The 21236-nt window shown below is 43.2% G+C and overlaps 4 protein-coding genes across 5 annotated transcripts; 2 read left to right on the forward strand and 2 right to left on the reverse strand.

Annotated features, from left to right (window-relative positions):
• Nucleotides 1-268: 268 nt before the first annotated feature.
• LOC115530820 (ras-related C3 botulinum toxin substrate 1) lies at nucleotides 269-5022 on the forward strand. Its single transcript, XM_030339612.1, has 6 exons — nucleotides 269-633; nucleotides 1366-1437; nucleotides 2123-2240; nucleotides 2748-2810; nucleotides 2995-3154; nucleotides 3528-5022. The coding sequence occupies exons 1-6, from the start codon at nucleotides 599-601 to the stop codon at nucleotides 3659-3661; spliced, it is 582 nt and encodes a 193-aa protein (XP_030195472.1). The 5' UTR covers nucleotides 269-598; the 3' UTR covers nucleotides 3662-5022.
• crym (crystallin, mu) lies at nucleotides 4949-8989 on the reverse strand. 2 transcript variants are annotated; one of them, XM_030339609.1, is made up of 8 exons: nucleotides 8701-8989; nucleotides 8424-8574; nucleotides 7160-7222; nucleotides 6853-6954; nucleotides 6212-6395; nucleotides 5985-6106; nucleotides 5506-5590; nucleotides 4949-5266 (listed from the first exon to the last, which is right to left on the reverse strand). In XM_030339609.1, exons 1-8 carry the CDS (start codon nucleotides 8865-8867, stop codon nucleotides 5202-5204), a joined length of 939 nt encoding a protein of 312 aa, XP_030195469.1. In that variant the 5' UTR covers nucleotides 8868-8989; the 3' UTR covers nucleotides 4949-5201. The 2 variants fall into 2 exon arrangements, with proteins under 2 accessions (XP_030195469.1, XP_030195471.1); XM_030339611.1 differs by lacking the exon at nucleotides 6853-6954.
• A 518-nt stretch (nucleotides 8990-9507) lies between these two features.
• snu13b (SNU13 homolog, small nuclear ribonucleoprotein b (U4/U6.U5)) lies at nucleotides 9508-10837 on the reverse strand. The gene is made up of 3 exons (XM_030339613.1): nucleotides 10596-10837; nucleotides 10326-10446; nucleotides 9508-9960 (listed from the first exon to the last, which is right to left on the reverse strand). Exons 1-3 carry the CDS (start codon nucleotides 10596-10598, stop codon nucleotides 9698-9700), a joined length of 387 nt encoding a protein of 128 aa, XP_030195473.1. The 5' UTR covers nucleotides 10599-10837; the 3' UTR covers nucleotides 9508-9697.
• A 35-nt stretch (nucleotides 10838-10872) lies between these two features.
• uqcrc2b (ubiquinol-cytochrome c reductase core protein 2b) lies at nucleotides 10873-19737 on the forward strand. Its single transcript, XM_030339608.1, has 14 exons — nucleotides 10873-11201; nucleotides 11790-11867; nucleotides 12377-12526; nucleotides 12786-12850; nucleotides 12972-13028; nucleotides 15252-15376; nucleotides 15929-16026; nucleotides 16147-16204; nucleotides 17238-17333; nucleotides 17570-17769; nucleotides 17968-18048; nucleotides 18251-18327; nucleotides 18874-19027; nucleotides 19403-19737. Exons 1-14 carry the CDS (start codon nucleotides 11169-11171, stop codon nucleotides 19484-19486), a joined length of 1356 nt encoding a protein of 451 aa, XP_030195468.1. The 5' UTR covers nucleotides 10873-11168; the 3' UTR covers nucleotides 19487-19737.
• The last annotated feature ends 1499 nt before the right edge of the window (nucleotides 19738-21236 follow it).

Below are 21236 nucleotides of genomic sequence, written 5' to 3' on the forward strand. Positions count from 1 at the left end.
TTAATTAATCAATTCGCATTGCCAACCATTATCTGCGGCCGCAGATAATAAAAATATAAAATAGGAGATGCTGCCCTCTAGTGATCAAATGCTACATTTTGTGGAATCTTCCGTCCTAACTTTATTATGTTCTGTTATCGTTTTTCCCCTCAATATAGTACAAACATTTGTACATTTACAAATTTCAAATGACGATGTACCACAAATAATCACGGCACAAGCCGTGTTCCGTTAATACTAAATGATAAATCCGGTGTGAAGCTCCTGGGCGGAAACGAGCGTCGTGGTGGACTTGAGGAGCCGCAGCTTCCCGTCCGCTCCGGTCGCTCAGTGTAGTTGCTCCCGTGTTCCTTTGGGTGGTGGCCGTCTGTTTTCACAAGTTTGGAATTCCTCCAAGCTTTAGTCGAGGAGTTTGTGTCGGGAACCCATCATTTTAAAAACACTAGTTTAGTGTCGCGTAAGGCGCGTTTCGTGTTTGGAGGGAAATAAATTATTTCTCTGTAAGAAAAAAAGTGAGTTTACTTTAGCTACCGTTAGCTTAGCGACTAGGGAGGGAGGCTACTTCAGCTGGCTGGCTCGCTAGCGAAATATCTGTCCGATGCAGGCCATCAAGTGTGTGGTCGTGGGCGACGGGTAAGTGGACCTTTTTGTGTACATTAAGTTTGATAACTTTTGGTTCGCTGTTTAGTCAATTTATCCTCTACACTTTTTGAATCACTGTTACGTGGATGGCTAGTTATAACCCGCTACGCCTACTAGTAGCAACTGTTGGCGTCCGAGACCAGCTTATTCTAAGTGCTTAGCGCAAGCTAGCGGCGGTGTTAGCTCCCTGCTAGCATCTGGGATCCATGGTTGGGAAGGACCGCAGAGTAGCAAAGTACGGAGCTGACTCATTGACGATTCTTGACATTGATAATTCATTTTAGTCAAAGATCACTTCACTTCTGGTTTGGTTTGTTATGTAAACAAGTGTTTACACCTGAATTACTATTTTTAAGAGGTTAATGTTCATACAAAGCACTTGATTTCACGTTTTAATTGTTGGCTATTTCAGAATTACTTTTGTAATGATCCAGAGACACCGATTACAGAGTAAATACAAAAAGGACACCTTTTTTCCGCATACCATCAGACAACCAAAAACTATGCGCTAGACTCCTAAATAGAAATTGAAAGTAGCCAGACCAAAAATAGACGCCCTTCATTTTTGGCATTCCTGTTCATACCGTATGTTGTTATTGTTCAATAGTGCTGGGCACGGTAGTCTATAATTTTTAAGTTCCATGGCATCTTAAAAATGACAAGCATTAAAACTTATATTTAATGCAAACTATATTTAACTGTTTTTATTTTGTATTCTTCCAGGGCTGTTGGTAAAACATGCCTACTCATCAGCTACACTACCAATGCCTTCCCTGGGGAGTACATCCCCACAGTGTAAGTAGCAACACAAGACAACTCTCTTTTTACTCATCGACCGGAGCCTCCTTTGTCTTTTTACATTAGTGTTCTAAGTGCACACCTGCTATATAATTCAAAAGACTGCAACTCTATAAACAATGTTTGAGATTAGTTTAACCATGTTTGAATTCATGGCATTGTGCAGTTAAATAACATCTCAAGGAGTTCCCTAGAAATGTTATTATAAAATTATACATTTTGTGAGATTCATGTCATCATAAATTGCATCGTCAGGCCGAGTTCACTGGCTTAGCCATTATGATACTGTGTTTGTAAACATAAGTCAAACTTATAGTCTGAAGTGAACCCTCTGTTTCAGCTTGTATTCAAGCGCTGCGATTAAAAAAGTGTTTGAAGCTGAGTGTGTTAGGAAGGGGTGGGTTGTGTTATACCCATGGTTACAACCCATTCCGACTTTGATCATTTTTAATACCGCCGGTGAGTATTTGCGTTATAATGAACAATGTACTTCAGAACGTAATACTATAGCTTCACACACTGTTTAAACACTAAATCCCTCTAAATTGTCTTATTTTAGTAAGTCACAAAGTGGTATAGATTACTATGTTGGTGATCATATGACATATGTCCACGTTTAAATAGACCTATTTGGATTCACTGCCCGTTTTGCCACAAATGTTTATATTACATCTTTCCTCAGCTTCGACAACTATTCTGCAAATGTGATGGTAGATGGGAAACCGGTGAATCTGGGACTGTGGGACACAGCTGGGCAAGAGGACTATGATCGACTCAGGCCACTGTCCTACCCACAAACGGTACACTGAAGTGCACATGTTTATCTACACGTATTACAGTAGCTGGTTTCAGAGCACTGTTTCCATAGATGGGTGTCAGCTGAACAATGTCAGCGTGAAGCTGCTGAACTGTATTGACTTGGTTTGGCTCTTCATTGATCAGGGTCTGAATCCCTTCTGAAAGCAGGCTCTTGGGGTCTGTAGTGAAGGGTTCTTAATATACTATGTCCTGCAGCAAGAAGTGAGAGTGCTGGTGGTGGTCTTTCACTTTCTCAACACAAGGTTCTCTGTGCTTAAAGCAATGCCTTGCATCAGAAACGGGACATGACTCTGGAAGACCATACATTGTGGTTTTAACTAATGAATGGGTTCTTTTGTCATGATGGGGTTGCTGGTACTAGCCCGCTGGATGGATGCTTAATATATTTTAGATATATTTGAAGGTTTGCATTGGAAAGTTTTGCAATTTGAGTTTATCATCAACTTTTTCCCTTTTAATTAATGTCATGTCTATCTACCTTTTTTCAGGATGTGTTCCTGATCTGTTTTTCTCTAGTGAGTCCAGCCTCCTTTGAAAATGTCAGAGCCAAGGTGAGTGGTCATTATCTTGCATAGAAACCGATTATCCTCTCCTAGATTTGTCTTCAGATTGTGTGATCGCACAACTGTTTAATTCCTGTTAACAATCCAATAATAATCACTTGGGTGTCAAGTGTGGTCAGTTCACATGTAACGCCCCTAGCTACAAGCTCTGACCACACCCCCTCTCTTCCAGTGGTACCCAGAGGTTCGACACCACTGCCCCAACACGCCCATCATCCTGGTGGGCACCAAGCTCGACCTGAGGGATGACAAGGACACCATTGAGAAGCTGAAGGAGAAGAAGCTGAACCCCATCACCTACCCTCAGGGCCTGGCCATGGCCAAGGAGATAGGTGAGCTCAACAATATGGAGTGGTCTAAATGTCATGAAATTAGTTCGTTTAGCTGTTTATTTTATCCCGAAAAGTAACTCCCTTTTTAGTTATTGCAGTCTTGCATATACAACAATAAAAGTGCCCACTCTCATGTGATTGATTTATCCTAGATTAATTGCAAGCGGATCATAAAGGTGATGATTAGGCTAATCAACAGTTGCATAATAAAGCAAATAAACACAACAATCCCACATCCAACATTTTGCCTTGGGAAGTTAAAGAAATGGCGTTTTCAAGGAGTTCCTGCCAATGTCAAACTTTGTATGGTCTTACTGTGATCCAGCCTTTCTTCTCCTCAACACGTGTCACTCATGCCTTTCCTCCCCACCAGGCGCGGTGAAGTACCTGGAGTGCTCAGCGCTGACCCAGCGCGGCCTTAAGACGGTTTTCGACGAGGCCATCCGGGCAGTCCTTTGCCCGCCCCCCGTGAAGAAGAGGAGGAGGAGGAAGTGCATGCTGATGTAAACACAGCAACAGGAAAGGGCTCCTTTTGTGAAACATTTGGCTGCAGTCTGAGCTTAACTATTTCAAAGGGGCAAGAGCGCAAAAATGGGGTGTTTGTGTTAACTGACGAATTACTTGATTGCTGCCTGGCGTTAACACTTAAAAGAACATGCCCCATCAGATGTATTCATTGTTATTCCCCTAACACTAAGAAACCCTCACTTTTTTTTATTAACTTTTTCATTTAATTTGAAAAAATAATAATATGACACTAATTCCTTCTTTTTCTCACATCAGTAGTTGGCTGTTTTTCTTTTTTTGCTTCCACTGGAGAACCCATTTTTGTTTACATTTAATCTGCTACATATGAGGCTTTGCCAAAGTGAACGGTTATGTTTCATCTCCTGTGTTTTACCTCAACATCCGGGGGGGGGGGGGAGGGGGGAGAAGAAACGACTGAACTGCGTATGTGAGGAAACAGCTAATGAACTCTAATTGACTGTAACACTAGAGAACAACGGTGGTAGCAGTTGGGATCAGTACAGATCACCCTCCGACATCCCCTGTTGATTAACAAATCAAACCGTGCTTATCGTCGCAGTGCACGGCTGTCATCCACACGCTGCAGCCAGGCCAACCATTTCCCTTTTGTATGCTAGAAAACCAATAGGTGACGGCTCTCTCTCACGTTGTATGTAGAAGTATACAAGTACGAGTGACTTGGCTATCCCTGTGCCGATTGCTCCCGTCTCGGTATTTTTTGCACTGAAACAGTACCAACAGTGTTTCGGATTGGGGAGAGAGAGCGAGAGAGAGGGTGCAAGAGTGTGCGCGCGTGTGGGCACAATGAAGTCTTCTGTAGGAGTGCTTATTAACGAGCCAAGAGAGAGAGGTTGAAGGCTCCTCATTGGCTAAACATACTTTTGAGTTGTACACGACATCCTGACGCTACCGTGTTATATAACGTTAACGCGTAACACTATTCAGTATAGCCTCCATATGTTTTGTAACTGGATTGACCTTCTAGCCATAGTACCGTCGCCATCTCTGTAGAGGTGTTGTGTGGCAGAAGGCATGTTGACCTTGGCCATTCCATCGCCGGGTATATAACCGTATTGTAAGTTCACGTTCGAGAGTCTTTGTTCTGTTGCATACTTCCAATGATAATTTCAGGACTTTTTAATAGATCTGCTTTTTCTATTCTTTTTAAATGAGCATTGTTCAAAGGGCACAGTTGCATTAGAGGAGGCGATTTAACTCATTAATTCTAGCAGTGTTCCATCTGAAAAATGAAAGCACACACTTTTATCTTGCTAAATGTGTGTTTATTTTTGACAATGTAGCAGAATTTTTAAAAAAGCAAATAAATTCATTTAAAATTGTCCCTTGTATATGTCTACAACTGATTTGACCTGTTCAAAACAATAGGGCTATTTAGATGCATGTTTAAGTTAATTTCTCGGAGACAATCATATTTTTTTATGTAGCTGGAGTTAAAAAAAAAAAAAGGCACCAAATACAATATCCATGGCAACCATTCCTTCTTTGCAGAGTCCTGTATTTATTCTGTGGCCTCCCACCGCTCCAATACAAGCTTGGCAGAAACGGCATCCTCAATTCCCAAACCTAGAGCACAAAATAAAGCGTGAATGTTTCCAAAGTAATTTAAAACACACAGAACACTGCATGGTAAATGCTTTGCTATGTTAGGTAACTTCTTTTGGACTTTGGTGTTTTTTTTTCCCACACCATTTTACTAATCAGTTACCGAGGCTCATGTTGAACTCTTGCACAGTAAGTAAGCCTCTGGAAGGGTTATATTTTTCTGTCGAGAGATGTCTCTAGGGCTGCAATTGAAGACTCACCAAGTGATTTGAATACTGTGGTCTTTTCTCTGAGGGCTGGTCTCGTTTCATTCAGAACCTCCCCAAGCTCTGCAAAAACTGTGGCCTAAAATATGCACGAATTAAAAAGGTAAAGTAATAGAAATGGACACTTGGCAGGGACAACATTAAGATTTGCATTTGCTGAAACGATATGTAATGTTATTGTAAATATAAACATTCTGTAACAATATATTTGTTCGATTTTCTTTTTGCTTACCAATCCCTAGCAAAGATGTGTTTGTTGATATGAAAACACACTTTAATATCGTAAGTTTTACCGGTAATTACTGACTTTTTTTTTCCTATTAACAAATATAAATATTCAAATGCTCAACTTCAGCCCTCAACTATGCCACATTCCTTTGTAATTTATAGCTCATATCACCACCAGAGAATCAAAATAAATAACTATGCTATCAAGCTTACTACATTACAACCTACTGAACTGGACCACCTACCCCAGACAGGATGACATCTCCTGACTCTGTTGTGGCACCTTCCCGGCTGTCCACATACACCACAGCCTCCCTCATCAACTCGTCGTCCAATTCACGCCAATCTGGCCTGCAGGCCCCTACCGCTGCTCCACACACACAAACACCCAGGGGCAACCGCAAAGAGGAATGTGAATTGATCTATGCAGGGGTTTAGATGTTCATAATTCGGTTCATGTTTTTTTATTTACCTGCCACATGGGCTCCCGGTTTGATCCATTTTCCAAACAAAATGGGTTGGGTTGCCCTAGTAACGGTCACTATAGCGTCTGCATCTTTTACAGCCTCCTCCACCGTGACACAAACTTTCACAGGACCAGCCACAGATCGGCTGAAAGCCTCCGCCCTCTCCCTCGTTCTGCTCCACACACGCACCTATGGAGGACACAACGTAACCGGGAACCCCTTGGTGCATGGCTCAGTCAAACCTGAATGCTGCATCAACCCTCAGCACACTACTTAGTATTTGGTGATTAAGGAGACACTTTCTTCAATGGCAAACTACAGTGAATTTAAATACAGGTCCTTACAAAGCATGCAGGGGACAGGCATCTTACACAGGTTGCGGACATTAAGGCCCAATCCCATTTCTACCCCTTACCCCTTCCCCCTCCCCCTTGTTTTGAAGGGGGAAGGGGAACGGCGTAGAAATGGGATTGGGCCTAAGGCCCAATCCCATTTCTACCCCTCCCACTTCAAAACAAGGGGGGGGGTAAGGGTAAGGGGTAGAAATGGGATTGGGCCTAAAAATCAACCACCATACTTTTCGGACCAGAGATTTAGACGGCTGTAACACAGTTTTGGCTGACTAGTTGACACAACTGTAGCCTACCTCTTTAAAAGTGAATATTTCTGTGAAGACATTGTAGTGGCTGAGGGCCTCATTCCCTGTTCCAAGGATGGCCAACACTTCAGCCTGGGCAGGCATCAACCACTACAAGCCCCAAGACGTGTCAAACATGGAAAAAACGTTAACTGATTACAGGGGGAATAATTGATAACGAGTATGAAGCAATGTTTTTTTGCAAAGAGTCTTGATCAACTTGAAACCTTTTTAAATCGTAATATTATTGACAGTATGAAAGTTATAGTTAAGAGTAGGCCTATCTCATGATCAAAGAGAAAGGTAGGCCTTTTACCTTGGCAGAAATGGCCGATGCTGCTGCGGTTCTCATAGCGGTGATGACTTCTCCATCTATTATCTTCAACGGCATAATTGTATTAGTAAGCACAATTACAATGCTATCAATGAACCTTTACCTGCACTTTGTAACTTTTTCTACTGCAGCCAAAATCAATTTCCGATCGAAAGTATTTGTTATTGGGAGAGTATCCGATCCAGAATACTTTGTATCATTAAATCAATGTGGTCTGGATTGGGTTAGGGCCCACAACATCACCAAAATAAAGTTACGGGATTCGGTAACCGTTCAAAATTAGTAGTAGGCCAACTATCTAGTAGGCCTAAATCCTCTGCCAGAGATTCCCAGAATTGGTTGAAGGTTCCCATAACGGTATCGAGATTCCCCCAGAGAGGAACCGTAAGGGCCCTCAAAGATAATTATGCCGCTTTTCCACCGCACATGTAGCTCGACTCGACACGACACGACTCGACACGACTCGACACGGTAGCAGCGCGGGTCCTTTTCCACCGCAAATAGTACCTCCGGGACGTGGGCGGGGTCGGCTGCGCGAAAGGGCCGTGACGTATTTTTGTACGCGACGCAAACAACACCTACGTAACCCACACATGGACAGAACCCACATAACAACAATGGAGAACATCGATGCGATGGTATTCGTGTTCGTATTATTAGCTGGCATGTTGAAGAAGTGGAATATGTTGGCTGCGGCGCTGCTATGGCTGTTACCAGCATGGTGGCCATGTCGCTCTGGTGACTTCGTCACACTCTCTGGCCAATCAGTGGCCGGCCGTCTGCCGACGTCACCTTTTAGCATCGGCTCAGCCGCTTGGAACCTAGAGCGAGGCGGTACTAGAAAAAGCAGCCACTTCAGGTACCAGATACCATGTTTTCGCGGTGGAAACGCAAAAAAGGCGAGCTGAGTCGAGTCGAGTCGAGTCGTGTCGAGCTGGTACCATGCAGTGGAAAAGCGGCATTAGATATTTTTTGTGCCGGCGAAATGCACATCGCTTGGACCCCTGCATAACTGCTTGCCGTTCTAGTTAGATATTAAAATGTAATGCTATTAAATAATTATTTTTGCAATAAACAGCTGAAATAAAATGTTTCTGAGGAAATAAACCCTTTAAACTGCCTATTCAATCTGCCTTGGACCGTAAAACGGTTAAATTAAAGACCTTTGTCCGTGTATCAGAATGCTGCTGACTCAGCAGTTGTTGGGGAGTTGTTATGTTGGCAATGCGGACATATGCCTACTTACAGCTTTGACATTTCCATACTCTGGATTAAACAAGAGCACAGTGGCTTGTGTGGACGGCAGAGTTGAACCATCTTCTCTCTTGTAAAAACACACCATCTTAGTGCTCAGGATTCCTTCTTGTTCCATGTACGTAGGCATAAGTCCCAGGAATCTGATCACGTTATTCACAATGAGAAGATTTGTCATAAATAAAGCATGATTTAACCTAATACAATAAAACAAACGCGGTGTTGAACCACATGCTACACAGATGACCCAGTGTGTAGACATAACCTACCCATTGTATTTGCTCAAGGGGATCACGCTCCGTAGAGGTTGAATTATCTCCAAACTATTCTTTCTGGAGAATATTGCCAGCGCTGACTCCAACCTTGGAATAAGATCTATGTAACGCAAGACACGTTTTACTTCATCTCTCGATATGACAATCGGTGGACTATCCATATCCGCACGGGAATGAGGTCAGATCCACAACGCCAAAGTCGGTATGAGAGTTGAGTCAGGGATTGAATGTCTAACTTTTAGCTGGCGCTGCCGGGAGTAGGCGTACATCCTGTAAAAAACTGAAAACGTAGTATTCACGACTTTTTTCTGCTATATTTCCCACTCCGAAATAAAAGGTCTAAAACAAGAAATGCATACTGTAGTTATAGCGGACGTGATTTCATTTCGTTCGATCATATATTTCAAAATCGATCAAATATTTGTATTGATTTTTACAATTTAAACTAGGGGAATATGATAAAAGTACCCGTAAGAACTGCATGCAGATTTGAACTTTACATGGTGGTCGTACGTCGCTGAAGTAATTCATTGACTACGTTGGTTTGCCTGATTTGGTGTGTTTCATGCCCAAAGAATGAGTCTCTACATAACCACTTGGTCTTTACAAGACATTTCGGATATTGAGGCATATCATCTCTAGTTAGTAGTCAGCCCAAGAGTTGACCAGGGAGAGGCTGCAGCCCATCTCCCTCGTATGTCACCGTTAAGATATTTGTTAATAGGTTGATCCAGGCATTAAGAAATGCATGTCCCCACTTAACACAGTATAAATATAATTGTACACACACTAACACAGCACTCCAAAAACAAAATGTTTTATTACAAAATATGAATAACCGATGACTGTATATCATTACAGTATTTGGTCACACACAAAAAAGAAAAAGAGGGAATTTCAAGGCCTACCCAAATATCTTACATAATATAAAACAAAAATACATTGAATACTATGGCGTAGCTTTTCCCATCCTTTGTGTCCTAAAAAAGATTTACACAAGCAGTCTCTCAATGGATAGCTGCACCGACTGAATTTGTGGCTTCAGCTGAGATCCCTCCTTTATGGTGACAGAGGTGGCAATGACGGGACGAGACACCCCACACGCGCGGCCCAAGGCCTGCTTGGAGCGCACAAACACGTATGGGACGTTCTTGTCTTCGCAGAGCAGCGGCAGGTGAAGAATGATCTCCAGTGGTTCAGCATCAGCGGCCATCACAATGAACTCTGAGATGCCCCTGTTCAGGGTTTTGGTTGCTGGAGGAGAAGAGATAAAGTAGATATGAGGAAAGGGAAAGATATTTTGTAGCGTTAGCGTAAACACTTGTCGAACAGACGTTTAATAAAAAATGCGGGGGGATTTAGATCAGTTTGTTCCCACTCCACTTCCATATCACATGTAGAGTGTAACGTTTTGTGAAAAATAAGCATGTTTAAAAAGGCCTAAGCGTAATAGACACATGTTGTAGGACTCAATTTGAAATACAGAGCGGCGCTGAGATGCGGCAAGAGCGACCAGACATGAATGGTTTGGCCAGGAAACGTGTAAATAAAGCGTGCAACATGTGTGTACGGACAGAAGAACACTATCGTTTTTTGAAGAAATGTAAACAGAAAATTACCTTCGTTGGCCCCCTTCCTCAACTGTTTGTAGCTGGAAGCCTGCTGCACGAGGTCCAGGATGGTTTTAGTCATGTTCGCGTCGGCCAGTGGGTAGGCCTTGGGGTTCACTTCAGCTTCAGTCTACCAACAAACAAATAAAGGCATCAGATAACTATGTACTATTATCAACATCATCACCGAGAACTCGCATCAGAATATAATCGGTAGTTTGCGCTGTGTTAACTTTAAGCAGTTCGCCATCATGGTTAGCTCGCTAGGCCATAACTCACCATGGTGGAATCGTTTTTTAAATGTTCCGGTCCCCTCGGCGAAATGCTTCACGGAGGACTATTTGCCTTTTCTCGAGTGTAAAAGGAAAACACAACAAAATGTTATGAAAAGTGGCTAATCTGTCGTTTTACGGCTACGGTCTCTTGGAAGATGTTGCAGTCAACTATGCAGTAGTACGTTGGATACACGTGTGTGCGAGAGACATGCGTAAACTTCGCTTGAAGAACGTTGGACAGGAAGTATACTCTGCGTACACTTCCGGTTAAACACACGTATCATTTATCGTATAATTTTTTTCCCTTCGACATTTGATATCCAAGTAAGGGTTTATTTATTTATTTTTACCAGCAACATCACCATTTGGTAATTAATCATTTATTAGGAGGAGTGTTGTTGCAGCCGCACATTTTTTTTCTTTATATAATTCTCCTCGTCAACAGAGGGCGGACGAAATCCATTTGACTTATATTGAAAAATGAAGAAGACATTTCCACGCGCTAGGCCTTCTGGGTAGGACATCTCCTTAGCGGCCATATTCTATTATCGCCAAGGCTGAAGGAGAGAGGAGTATCATGAAGGGGATTCGGGGAATAAGCCAGCTCTCGGTAAGGATGTTGTTTAAATGTAGTGCATAGGAATACATGATTCATCGGGAGATGATAATCATATTGTTAATCACTGTTGGCGTTATCGGGTTTTGTAAAAAGTCAAAGGACCTCTGTCTGTCGTTCAGATGTCAAGACAAGGGAGGAAGTAATCAACACTGCCACTCGCCCTAGATCTAGGGTCAAGTGTATAACCAACATTTAAAAAATGCACAAGACGAAACCAACCAGTGTGGACTTAAGGACACAATACTTGAGAGTAGAACGAAACTGGGGCTCCAAAGGGTTCTCCGCAAATAACTGAAGTGGTCTCTCTGTCATCATTATGAAACATAAAGGTGATACTCGTATGTACACGTATGTGTGCGGTCAGATACTGTATTATCGTCCTGAAATAAACCAATAAATAAAATATCTAATGCTTATGAATATTTTCAGACAGAAATCTAGTTGTGAATGCATGGCCTAATATATCTCTCTTCATAGAATCTCATTATACAAATTGTTGAATGTGGTGTTATAACCGAGCATTCACCAGCAAGGTTGTGATTTACTACCTGTAATACTATTCTTTGCTTGGATTTTCAGACGAGGCTGTATGCAGCACAGGCTGCACGCAAGTTGGAGGCCACAGAACACGTTTCTTTCCAACCACAGGAAGTCCAGGTCAGTGTGTTGTCAATTCTCTTCCTCAAAGATGGTTCTGTTTGACCAACAGCACTCACCCGTCCCTAACTAGAGCCCCTGCACCTCTCTTACTCTCTCCTGGGGGGGCTACTCCTAGGATACCAGGATAGCCATGTATGGGAGGGAGTACAGAGGAAGGCAGGGTTGGGGTCTGTGTGCATCCTTTAACTTTGAGTTTACCAGACAGCACTACAGGCGTATTCTACAAACATTACAATTATTATCCCAAAGAGTCATATTGCTTATGACACCAACAAAAGCTTTTGTATTGTTGTCAGTTAAACATCAAGATTACTTGCAACAGTTGACATATAAATCCAAATGATAGTTTGAATTTGTCAACTTTCTCCTATCCAGATTCAGACAGCCTTTCCTGGCACAATAACTGGACATGGCTACTTGGACTCACGTCTTTAGTTTTCCTTTCGATGAGTTTGAACCCGTCCATTGCTAACAGTAATCAACTTCTCATCTTCCGTCCCGGCCAGGTGACCAAGCTCCCCAGTGGACTGGTGATCGCCTCCCTGGAGAACTATTCCCCGGTCTCCAAGATCGGCGTGTTCGTCAAGGCCGGCTGCCGCCATGAGAGCCACGACAACGTGGGGGTCACCCACATCCTCCGATTGGCTTCTAACCTGGTAGGGCGCTGCCATAATCTGCATGCATGGAAGGCGTGCCTGGTTAAAGAGCCAGCCACTTTGGCCCCACATGATGCAAAGCTAACCACTGCATGCTCATTAAATGACAGAATAAATCCTCAAGAGATGCCGTCCCCTTACTGAAGCTCACTTATTTGCGAATGCGTTTATTGTTCTAGCTTCAAGTGACCCATGTCAGGTGTGTTTTATTATAGTAGACCTGAGTGAAGCTGTTGTTCAAATGCATTTGCTCTTCCAGACCACCAAAGGAGCTTCGGCCTTCAAGATCTGCCGTGGCATCGAGGCAGTCGGAGGTCATCTGAGGTCAGTGGCTTGAGACCCTAGAAATAAATCTGCATGTTAAAATAGACTATTTGTCTAAAATAGATGATAACACAGAGTCCTGAACAGTGTTCTCATTCATTTGTGTGTTTTCTACCTTCAGCGTGACCTCAACCCGGGAGAACATGGCTTACTCTGTGGACTGCTTGAGGGATGACGTGTGAGTCTAATAGTGCCTTTTCCCCTACACACTCTCATCCTAAGGCCTATGACCATTTGTTCCTGTCATTTACCATGTGATATACACAGAGCTGCAAACTTGTCGCTTTTCGGCGACAATCGCCGTTTTCTTGGTCAATTTGGTCATTCACGTGAATCGTGTAGAACCGGAGAGTTTTGTTTTTTTTTTGGGGGGGGGGGGGGGTGGTCCAGAATTGCGAAAAAATCATTGGATCGTTCTTATAATTGACATTTCTCTGGGCCAATCGGAATCTCAGCACTTGCTTCAGAATCTTTCTTATAATTGACATTTCTCTGGGCCAATCGGAATCTTGAAGCACACAGCGCCAACTGAGCTCGCCATTGGATGAGACGGTCGCCTACCGCTCATGCGCGCCAAACAACGCAAGAGAGCTTGTGAAACCCTCGTCCAGAGGGGTGTTCCACGAACGGAGGTTTAACAAACACTGAGTTAACGCTGAACTCTAGGTTGATTTACCCTGTGCCGACTAACCGAGTTTTCGGTTCCACAGCAGCAGTTATGCATTAGTTCAATCAACTCGGGGTTGGTTAACACAGGGTTGTGCGCGTCACCGCCAAACCTAAAAAGACGTGATGTATGGATCATGGAAACCCTGTTCGAAATGGCGAAACGGGCCGCTTATTTCGATGAAATGGAACTTCAGGTTCTCCTGGAGAGCTATGACGAGGAGAAGGACATTATCAAAAGAAAAGGGAACGCTAAAGCCTTTGCAACCCGGAGAACCAAAGCCTGGCAGCGGATCGCTGACCGCGTAAATGCGTTAGTTACACCTCAAAAGCATGATCCTTAATATTTGAGCCATGAATATATAAATATCCCAGTTTAGCATTCTTAAAGATCCTACCACATAACCCCTTTCTTCTAAAAAAATATGTACTCCGATGGCTTCCAAGCGGTCAGCGGATCAAGTATAGAAATGAAGTATAAAAAACATAAAAACTGGTAAGCTTTTGCCACCATCGTATTGGTATAAATTTAAATTAGCCATTTTTTTAAGCAAATCGTGAATAGGCCGACAGTCGGCAGACTGGATCTGGCCCTCAAATTGTCTTGACCCCGGTGGAGGAGCTGTTAATAAACATAAATTCAGGGCGCCCTGGCATGGAGGTGGTACCTGGAGGTACCTACCTCCTCAGAGAGTCAGGGGCCATACCCCACTGGTTGAATGTAGGTTTTTGTGTTTTCTTGTATTTTAGATTTTTTTTGCCTTCGAAGTAACACACATGTAAACCATGTGCTTGCCACAGCCAGACTATTCCAAATGTTTCTTTTTTTGGTAACTGGGTAGAAAACCTAAAAGTGACAATTCATCAACTTCACAGAATAATAATTATTTTTTGTCTCTCCAATAATAAGAGACAAAAAAAAAATGGTGACAGTTGTAAATAAAATATTTTTTATAAGCCTTAAGGATGTCTTGACATTGATTTTTGATAAAGAGTTTTGTTAAGTCACGCTTAGAGTAGTGTCATTTGTATATTACAAAAAAAAAAATCCCCCCGTGACACTGTCACCTTTTTTCCTCTGAGGAGTTTGCAGGTCTGTATACAATACATGTATGACACCTGGTAAATAACGAGAAATGCTCAAATCAGAACCATGACTGTAACTATTGTGCACCGCTTCAGGCCAGGTTTCTGTTTTGCTTGTCGCAAAACAGAAAATTAGAAAGAAATATTTTTGGACTTGCAAAACTGATTAGTCAGTGACGAGCGCCGTGTATAAAGGTAAAAGGCAATCCAGACAGTATTTATGATGGAATGTTTCCATTTTAGTGGGCATAGCTTCTCCACCCTTTACGACACGGGTTCAGCCGACCAGTACATTTGCACACCAGTCGCATGCCACGTAAATTGTAAAAATGTTGGTTGCTGCTACTCGGCCAAATCTCTTAAAATTGGAACAATTAAAAAAACTTCGCTGGAGATGCACACAAACTAATTATACACTTTTTTATTGGGGATACGCCCTGAAAAGGTGGAGAACCCCTGGTCTAGACGAGCATTACATATGCATTATATCTTTTATACCTGGCGACGTCATTGACATCAGCAAGTCAAACTAGACAGGGGGCATGTTATTCAATGATCCTACAGCAGAGGTCCGATTACCAATTCATAATCACTCAATCGTGTTTATCCTTCCCTTCCTCCGCCCGTGGGTTCTTCCCGATACCTCCAGGGATACGGTGATGGAGTACCTGATCAACGTGACCACGGCGCAGGAGTTCCGCCCCTGGGAGGTGTCGGCACTCACGCCCAATGTGAGGAGGGACGTTGATGATGCTGCAGACAGCAGCCATGTTGGTCAGTACCCCTCCACTTGATGAAGGCTAGCGGTTCAAAGCCGATCAGGCTGTTACGTGAGAGTCACAAACCAAAGCCTTTCCTCAGCGTCTGAATGTGTATTTACCGAAGTGACTTACAAGTGAGGGAAGCAAAAAGGCCTACGATCAATAATGGAGCAAGAGCAAAAATGCTGAATGAGCAGGTTTCTAAAAATAATAAAGAAAAACAAAACCGAGTGTGTAAATAAGCCCATTTTTGCAATGGAATTTCCTTATCCATATAGGAAATAATGGAGTTATTCTATGTCAATGTCTGTGTCCGGTCTTTTCTTTTAAAAAAAATATTTATTGTTTAACGGATGATACACAAATGTTGAATGCTTTACATGAGAGAAACCACCTGTACGTTAGAAACCACAGGGGATCTGGGAGGTCTGCGATTGTTTTTACTGAATGAATCTCTCCCCCACTCTCTCTCCCGCTCTCTCCCCCGCTCTCTCCCCCGCTCTCTCTCCCACTCTCTCTCCCGCTCTCTCTCCCGCTCTCTCTCCCGCTCTCTTCCCCCTCCCAGGTTTGGTTGAACTTTTACACCAAGCGGCCTACAAGAATGCCCTGTCCAACTCCCTCTATTGTCCAGAATTCATGGTCGGCCACATTCAGTCCGAACACGTGAGAGCCTTTTCTATTCTAGTGGTTAGGAACCTGGAGACTTCCCCTTCAGTCACAAGGATGTAAGTTGTCTACCATGGAAGGAAACGTCCAACCTCTCTTCTTTTGCCTCCTCCACAGCTTCACCAGTTTGTCCAGAACAATTTCACAAGCGCCAGGATGGCTCTTGTGGGACTTGGTAAGAATCACTACCTGACAGTTAACCGTTTTCTGTGGCGCACTGAATGTTATTGGGGTATTTACAAGGAAGGTAGACTTTATGGGTTTCACACAAACAATGATGGTCCTTCTACTAAATTCTAGGAATATATTGGGTGTCCATATAATGGTTTGAATTCCGTGATCGATCGCTAACGGTATGGTTGTAAGGAATAATTGAGGCTGAAACACTTTGACATAGTTAAGATATGTCCACTGGTGATGTATAATGCTCCATAACGCTTTGTGTAGCATTCCACTTTGTGTGGCTAAACTCTTTCTGTTGGCGTGAGTACGTCACATGGGGACCTTAATGCAGTGGTTAGAAGGGGTTTAAAAGGAGAGTATGACTTCAGATTGCTGTAGCATCAACAACCAAGTATCGGATATTAGTGTGCCATATGACAAACAGGGGTTCTGAGGTACAGGGGTTCCCTGCATATTCGATTTGTGCAGTGTTTCTTTGGTGAGAAACCAGTATTTTGGTAATTTGAGGAGCCACACTTTGCCAGAACAGAAGCCTCGTAAATCCAGAAGGCATTTGGACTTCGCAGGTTTTTATATCGGTTTGGGACTGAATTACAGGTGTACGAGATTGAAATCCAGATGCTAAAAACGGCCAACATTGTTCTGAAATGCTCTGGCTAGACTAAATAATAATAATAATAATTAAAAAGCACCTTTCAAGGTACCAGAGGACACTGTACAAATAAATTGCGTATACTTAATGAAAGTAAATACATAGTCAATAGCAGTCACACACACATTATCTGATAACACTGACAATATGGACATAATTCACTCAGACAAGGACAAAAAAACAAGTGTACAGTAAATGTCGCATTGTCAGGCTAGCTCTCCCAGCAGTGTTTCCAATTGCAATTAACATTTTTTTTAATCACCAATAGATGTTTTAATGATGTCAAGTGTTTCAGGCTTTATAATTACCACAAAACCGTCTTGTGATTGGCATAAACACATGGGTGTTGATTAAACGTCCCTTTCCCTTTCAGGTGTGGAGCACTCTGTTCTGAAGCAGGTGGGAGAGCAGTTCCTCAACATCCGCAGTGGGGCCGGGGCAAGCGGTGGTCAGGCCCAGTACCGCGGAGGTGAGACCTGCAGAACGGCTCACGTCCAGCAAGCTCCTGTTACTGTCCTGTACTTCTTGCAAACACCCACATCCAACAACCATCAGCAAACAGATAAATATACGAGATAAAATGCACACAAACACACATGATGCATATAGATATATCAACATATTTGTGATAAATGCTACATTTCTTTTTGAAGAAATCCTTGAATTTGTGTTCATTTGTTTTTGTCTCCCCCCTGTGGCATGAAGGTGAAATGCGGCAGCAGGCCAGGGGCAGCATGGTCCACTGTGCCGTGGTGAGTGAGTCTGTGGCGGCGGGCTCCCCTGACGCCCTGGCCTTCAGCGTGCTGCAGCACGTCCTGGGGGCTGCCCCCCACATCAAGAGGGGCTCCAACACCACCAACAAACTGGTCCAGGGAATCAACAAGGCCACCAGCTTGCCCTTTGAGGTGGGTGCAAACGGATGGCTGTTAGGCTAAATGTCCTTCTTTACTTTCCATTTATTTTAAAGTTTGTAATCCAAACTAGAGGAACACTTGTTGATTCGAGGACCTCGTGTGTTCATCCCACCATATTTGTTATTTTACTTCAATAGCCTGTTGACAGCTAGGTCGGCTAATAAACTCCTGTTTATTTATCTTCTACAGGCCTCTGCGTTCAACAGCAGCTACTCCGACTCTGGTCTCTTTGGGGTCAGCACAGTCTGCCAGGGTGCAGCCGCTGGGGATGTAAGTACTACGACATGATTTAAAAAGGCTGCTATAGAAAACGCATTTCTAATGGTAATATTGGTGACAGGGTATGCAGGTATGGGGAAGATCTCCCACTTGGTCTGTGAACGGGAATAATTGACCATATGAGACATCAGAAATTGGCCTTTTATTTAAAAACAAACATAAAAATAACCTGTCCTTCCCATCATCCCTCCAGGTGATCAGGGCCGCCGTGGCCCAGGTCAAGGCGGTTGCCGACGGCGACGTCACCGCGGCCGACCTCACCCGGGCCAAGTAAGGGACACGCACACACATGGAAATACAGTCCCAACAAAAAAACATATTTTATGTGTGATTACCGGTGTTGGGGTGGTGCCTCGGTATTAGTGGAGTATTAAAAGTAAGAACAAATGTAATCTCAGAGGATCAATGCCAGGTGTGTCCCTATATATTATGTAGTGTTCCAGAACTGTGTTCCGGAGAAACACGAAAGGCAGCCAGGAACACTGTAAATATGTGTAACTTACGAACATATGTGTACGATTACACGATCCAAAGGTTGATGTATTGATGTTCAACCAGAGTTCAACATTTGAGTTGGGTTATTTGCAATTATTACATACATGCCATCATAACATATTCTTTTTTTTTTTTCCACCACATCATCCTAGCCAACCATTTAAAATTAATCTTATTTCAACATTTCTCTGGAGGACTGCAAACCAGGGCACTCTTTGCAGCCATTAGCTGGCCTACACAGAGTCTCTGTGGTGCGGCGGTGAACCCCGCCTATTGTGTGGCTCTTGCCCTCGCCTGACCCATGTCTGTGTGTGGGTCCAGGACCCAGCTGAAGAGCCAGCAGCTGATGTCTCTGGAGACCTCTGAGGGCTTCCTGGAGGCCCTTGGCTCCCAGGCTCTGGCCAGCGGGGCCTACCTGTCCACAGACGCCGCCGCCAAGAACATCGACAACGTCTCCCTCACCGACGTGGCCAATGTAAGATCACGCTTGTTTGCATCCTACGCCGTCATAGTGGAAGCAGTGTTGATTTTTACGACACATTATCAGAATCCCAGTTTTATTGGCAGGTCAACTTTCACATGCAAGGATTGGATCATGGTGTATTGGTGCTATACAGAAAATAAATACAAAAGAGCACAAGAAATGCAGGAAAAACAAGAAGAAAAAAAAAAGAATAATCAATCAAAAATATCTGTAAAATTGACCGATTTTAATATACGTTATCAACATTAGGTTATTTATCGGTTCTTGTTTCGTTGATGCACATGTGTATACATAAATCACTTCTGATTGTGTTTCTGGACTGAATAACTGCGGTTATGATTGCTTATCCATGCTTTGTATCCGTAGGCTGCCAAGATGTTTGTGTCCGGAAAGAAGACCATGGCTTCCGTTGGCAACCTGGGGTCCACTCCCTTCGTCGACGAGCTCTAATTGCTCTTCTAAACTGTTCCGTTCCCTACCTATCTTTCCTCCTAAGCGGGTGAACTGGTTGGTTTTGACCGAAATGCTAAAAGAGAAATGTCATCATTCATTATAGTAAAACTGGTATGAAACAATAGTCACAGGAGTTTCCTGTTTTTTTGGTGAACCTGTATAGAGTATTTCAGGGGTCCCAATCCACATGTTTGCCAACTTGAACTGTATAATTCATGTAAATTAAAGAATAAAATAACTATCTCAAAGATTTGTGAGTTTTTGGGGTGAGAAATAATGATGTGATATCTAAATTGTATGTATAAGCTTGTAGTTTCAACTGTTTAAATATTGCAAGGTTATGATTGATTTTATACTTTATCCATCGAGTCAGTCTTTCGTTGCACATGATGTAGGGATTCATCAATGTGACGTACGATTTATTGGGAGATGGCTAATCTCGCGAGATTGGCCATATACTCCAGACCAGATGGACTAGACCGAGACGGCAGCAGGATCAGTGATCTCAGTTTGCATTTCATTAACGGCAGACAACGGTGCTCGATCTATGCTGCACAGTTACCGTTATATGTATTGAGACGACACAAAAAAACGACGTTGTCGTGAGTACGCTATATTTTCCCGTGGACCGCTACATTTAGGCGGAGACGTAGCCTTGCGAGTGTTGAAAGTAGTTTACGCATAACTCCTTGCTAGAAAATAGAGAAATACAACAAAGGACTTCGAAATAGTATAGATTTATTTTTTCTGGAAAAAAAAACCTTGATGTTCCGAGGATCCTTTACCTTTTTTGAAACGGCCACTTCAGAGCCAGATGCCAGTGAGCAGGATCAGCGATCCTCGCCACCTTTGCTGGGAAAGTGCCAACTGCTCGGGCCATGGTGGGCTGTTTGAAGAATACCACAAGGAACTTTAAAGGGATCTCGCACCCACTCCAGTATTTAGGGGTCGTTTCAAATGCACAGGCCAATTTGGCCTGCGGCGATTATTTCTATATCCACGGCGATGGCAGCGGAGAAAGGACCCGATATAAACAGTGTGTCTGTGTAAGCCTGCCACTGAACATGCCATATCCCTTCTCCCACTGGAGGGGTGCGATATAGACAATAGGACAAGCTGTCGAGTTTATCTCGCGCAGGGTCTATTTTTACTCACGCATTGGCTATGGATAAACTCACCATCATATCAGGATGTCTTTTCCTAGCTGCAGACATTTTTGCGATCGCGAGCATTGTCAACCCGGACTGGATCAACACCGGAGAATCCAGCGGTAAGTTAGGTGAGGATACTTCTTTGAATACAATTGATCTGGTTGTTAATGCATCCCTGTCTGATAGCCCACCAACGACGGCGATTTGAGCAAGGATTATGAGTTATGTGGGTGGAAACTGTGGTGTTGGTTATGCGGTCATTGTGAAACTCTTGAGTAGCTGTCTACTAACTATGGATCAAAGGACAGCGACAAGAACAGCACTGAATACAGAATGCTATACGGTTGTCCATGCAACTTTGGCATAGGCCTATAGGCTACATAGCCTACTCCTATATTCGTAAACAATAATTATGTTACACATAACCACTGAGTTAACCACTGACCCCCTTTACACAATGGTGAAGTGTGTGTGCGTGTTTATGTGTGTGGATTTGTGAGTGCAGGTAGGGATGGGGGGTATGATTATGGATATAGACTCACAATTTGACATTTGCTTGGGACACAGAGCAAAACAGCTGGACAGCCATGTAAGTG

This window comes from Gadus morhua, chromosome 18 (genome assembly GCF_902167405.1).
Source record: "Gadus morhua chromosome 18, gadMor3.0, whole genome shotgun sequence".
NCBI lineage: Eukaryota > Metazoa > Chordata > Actinopteri > Gadiformes > Gadidae > Gadus > Gadus morhua.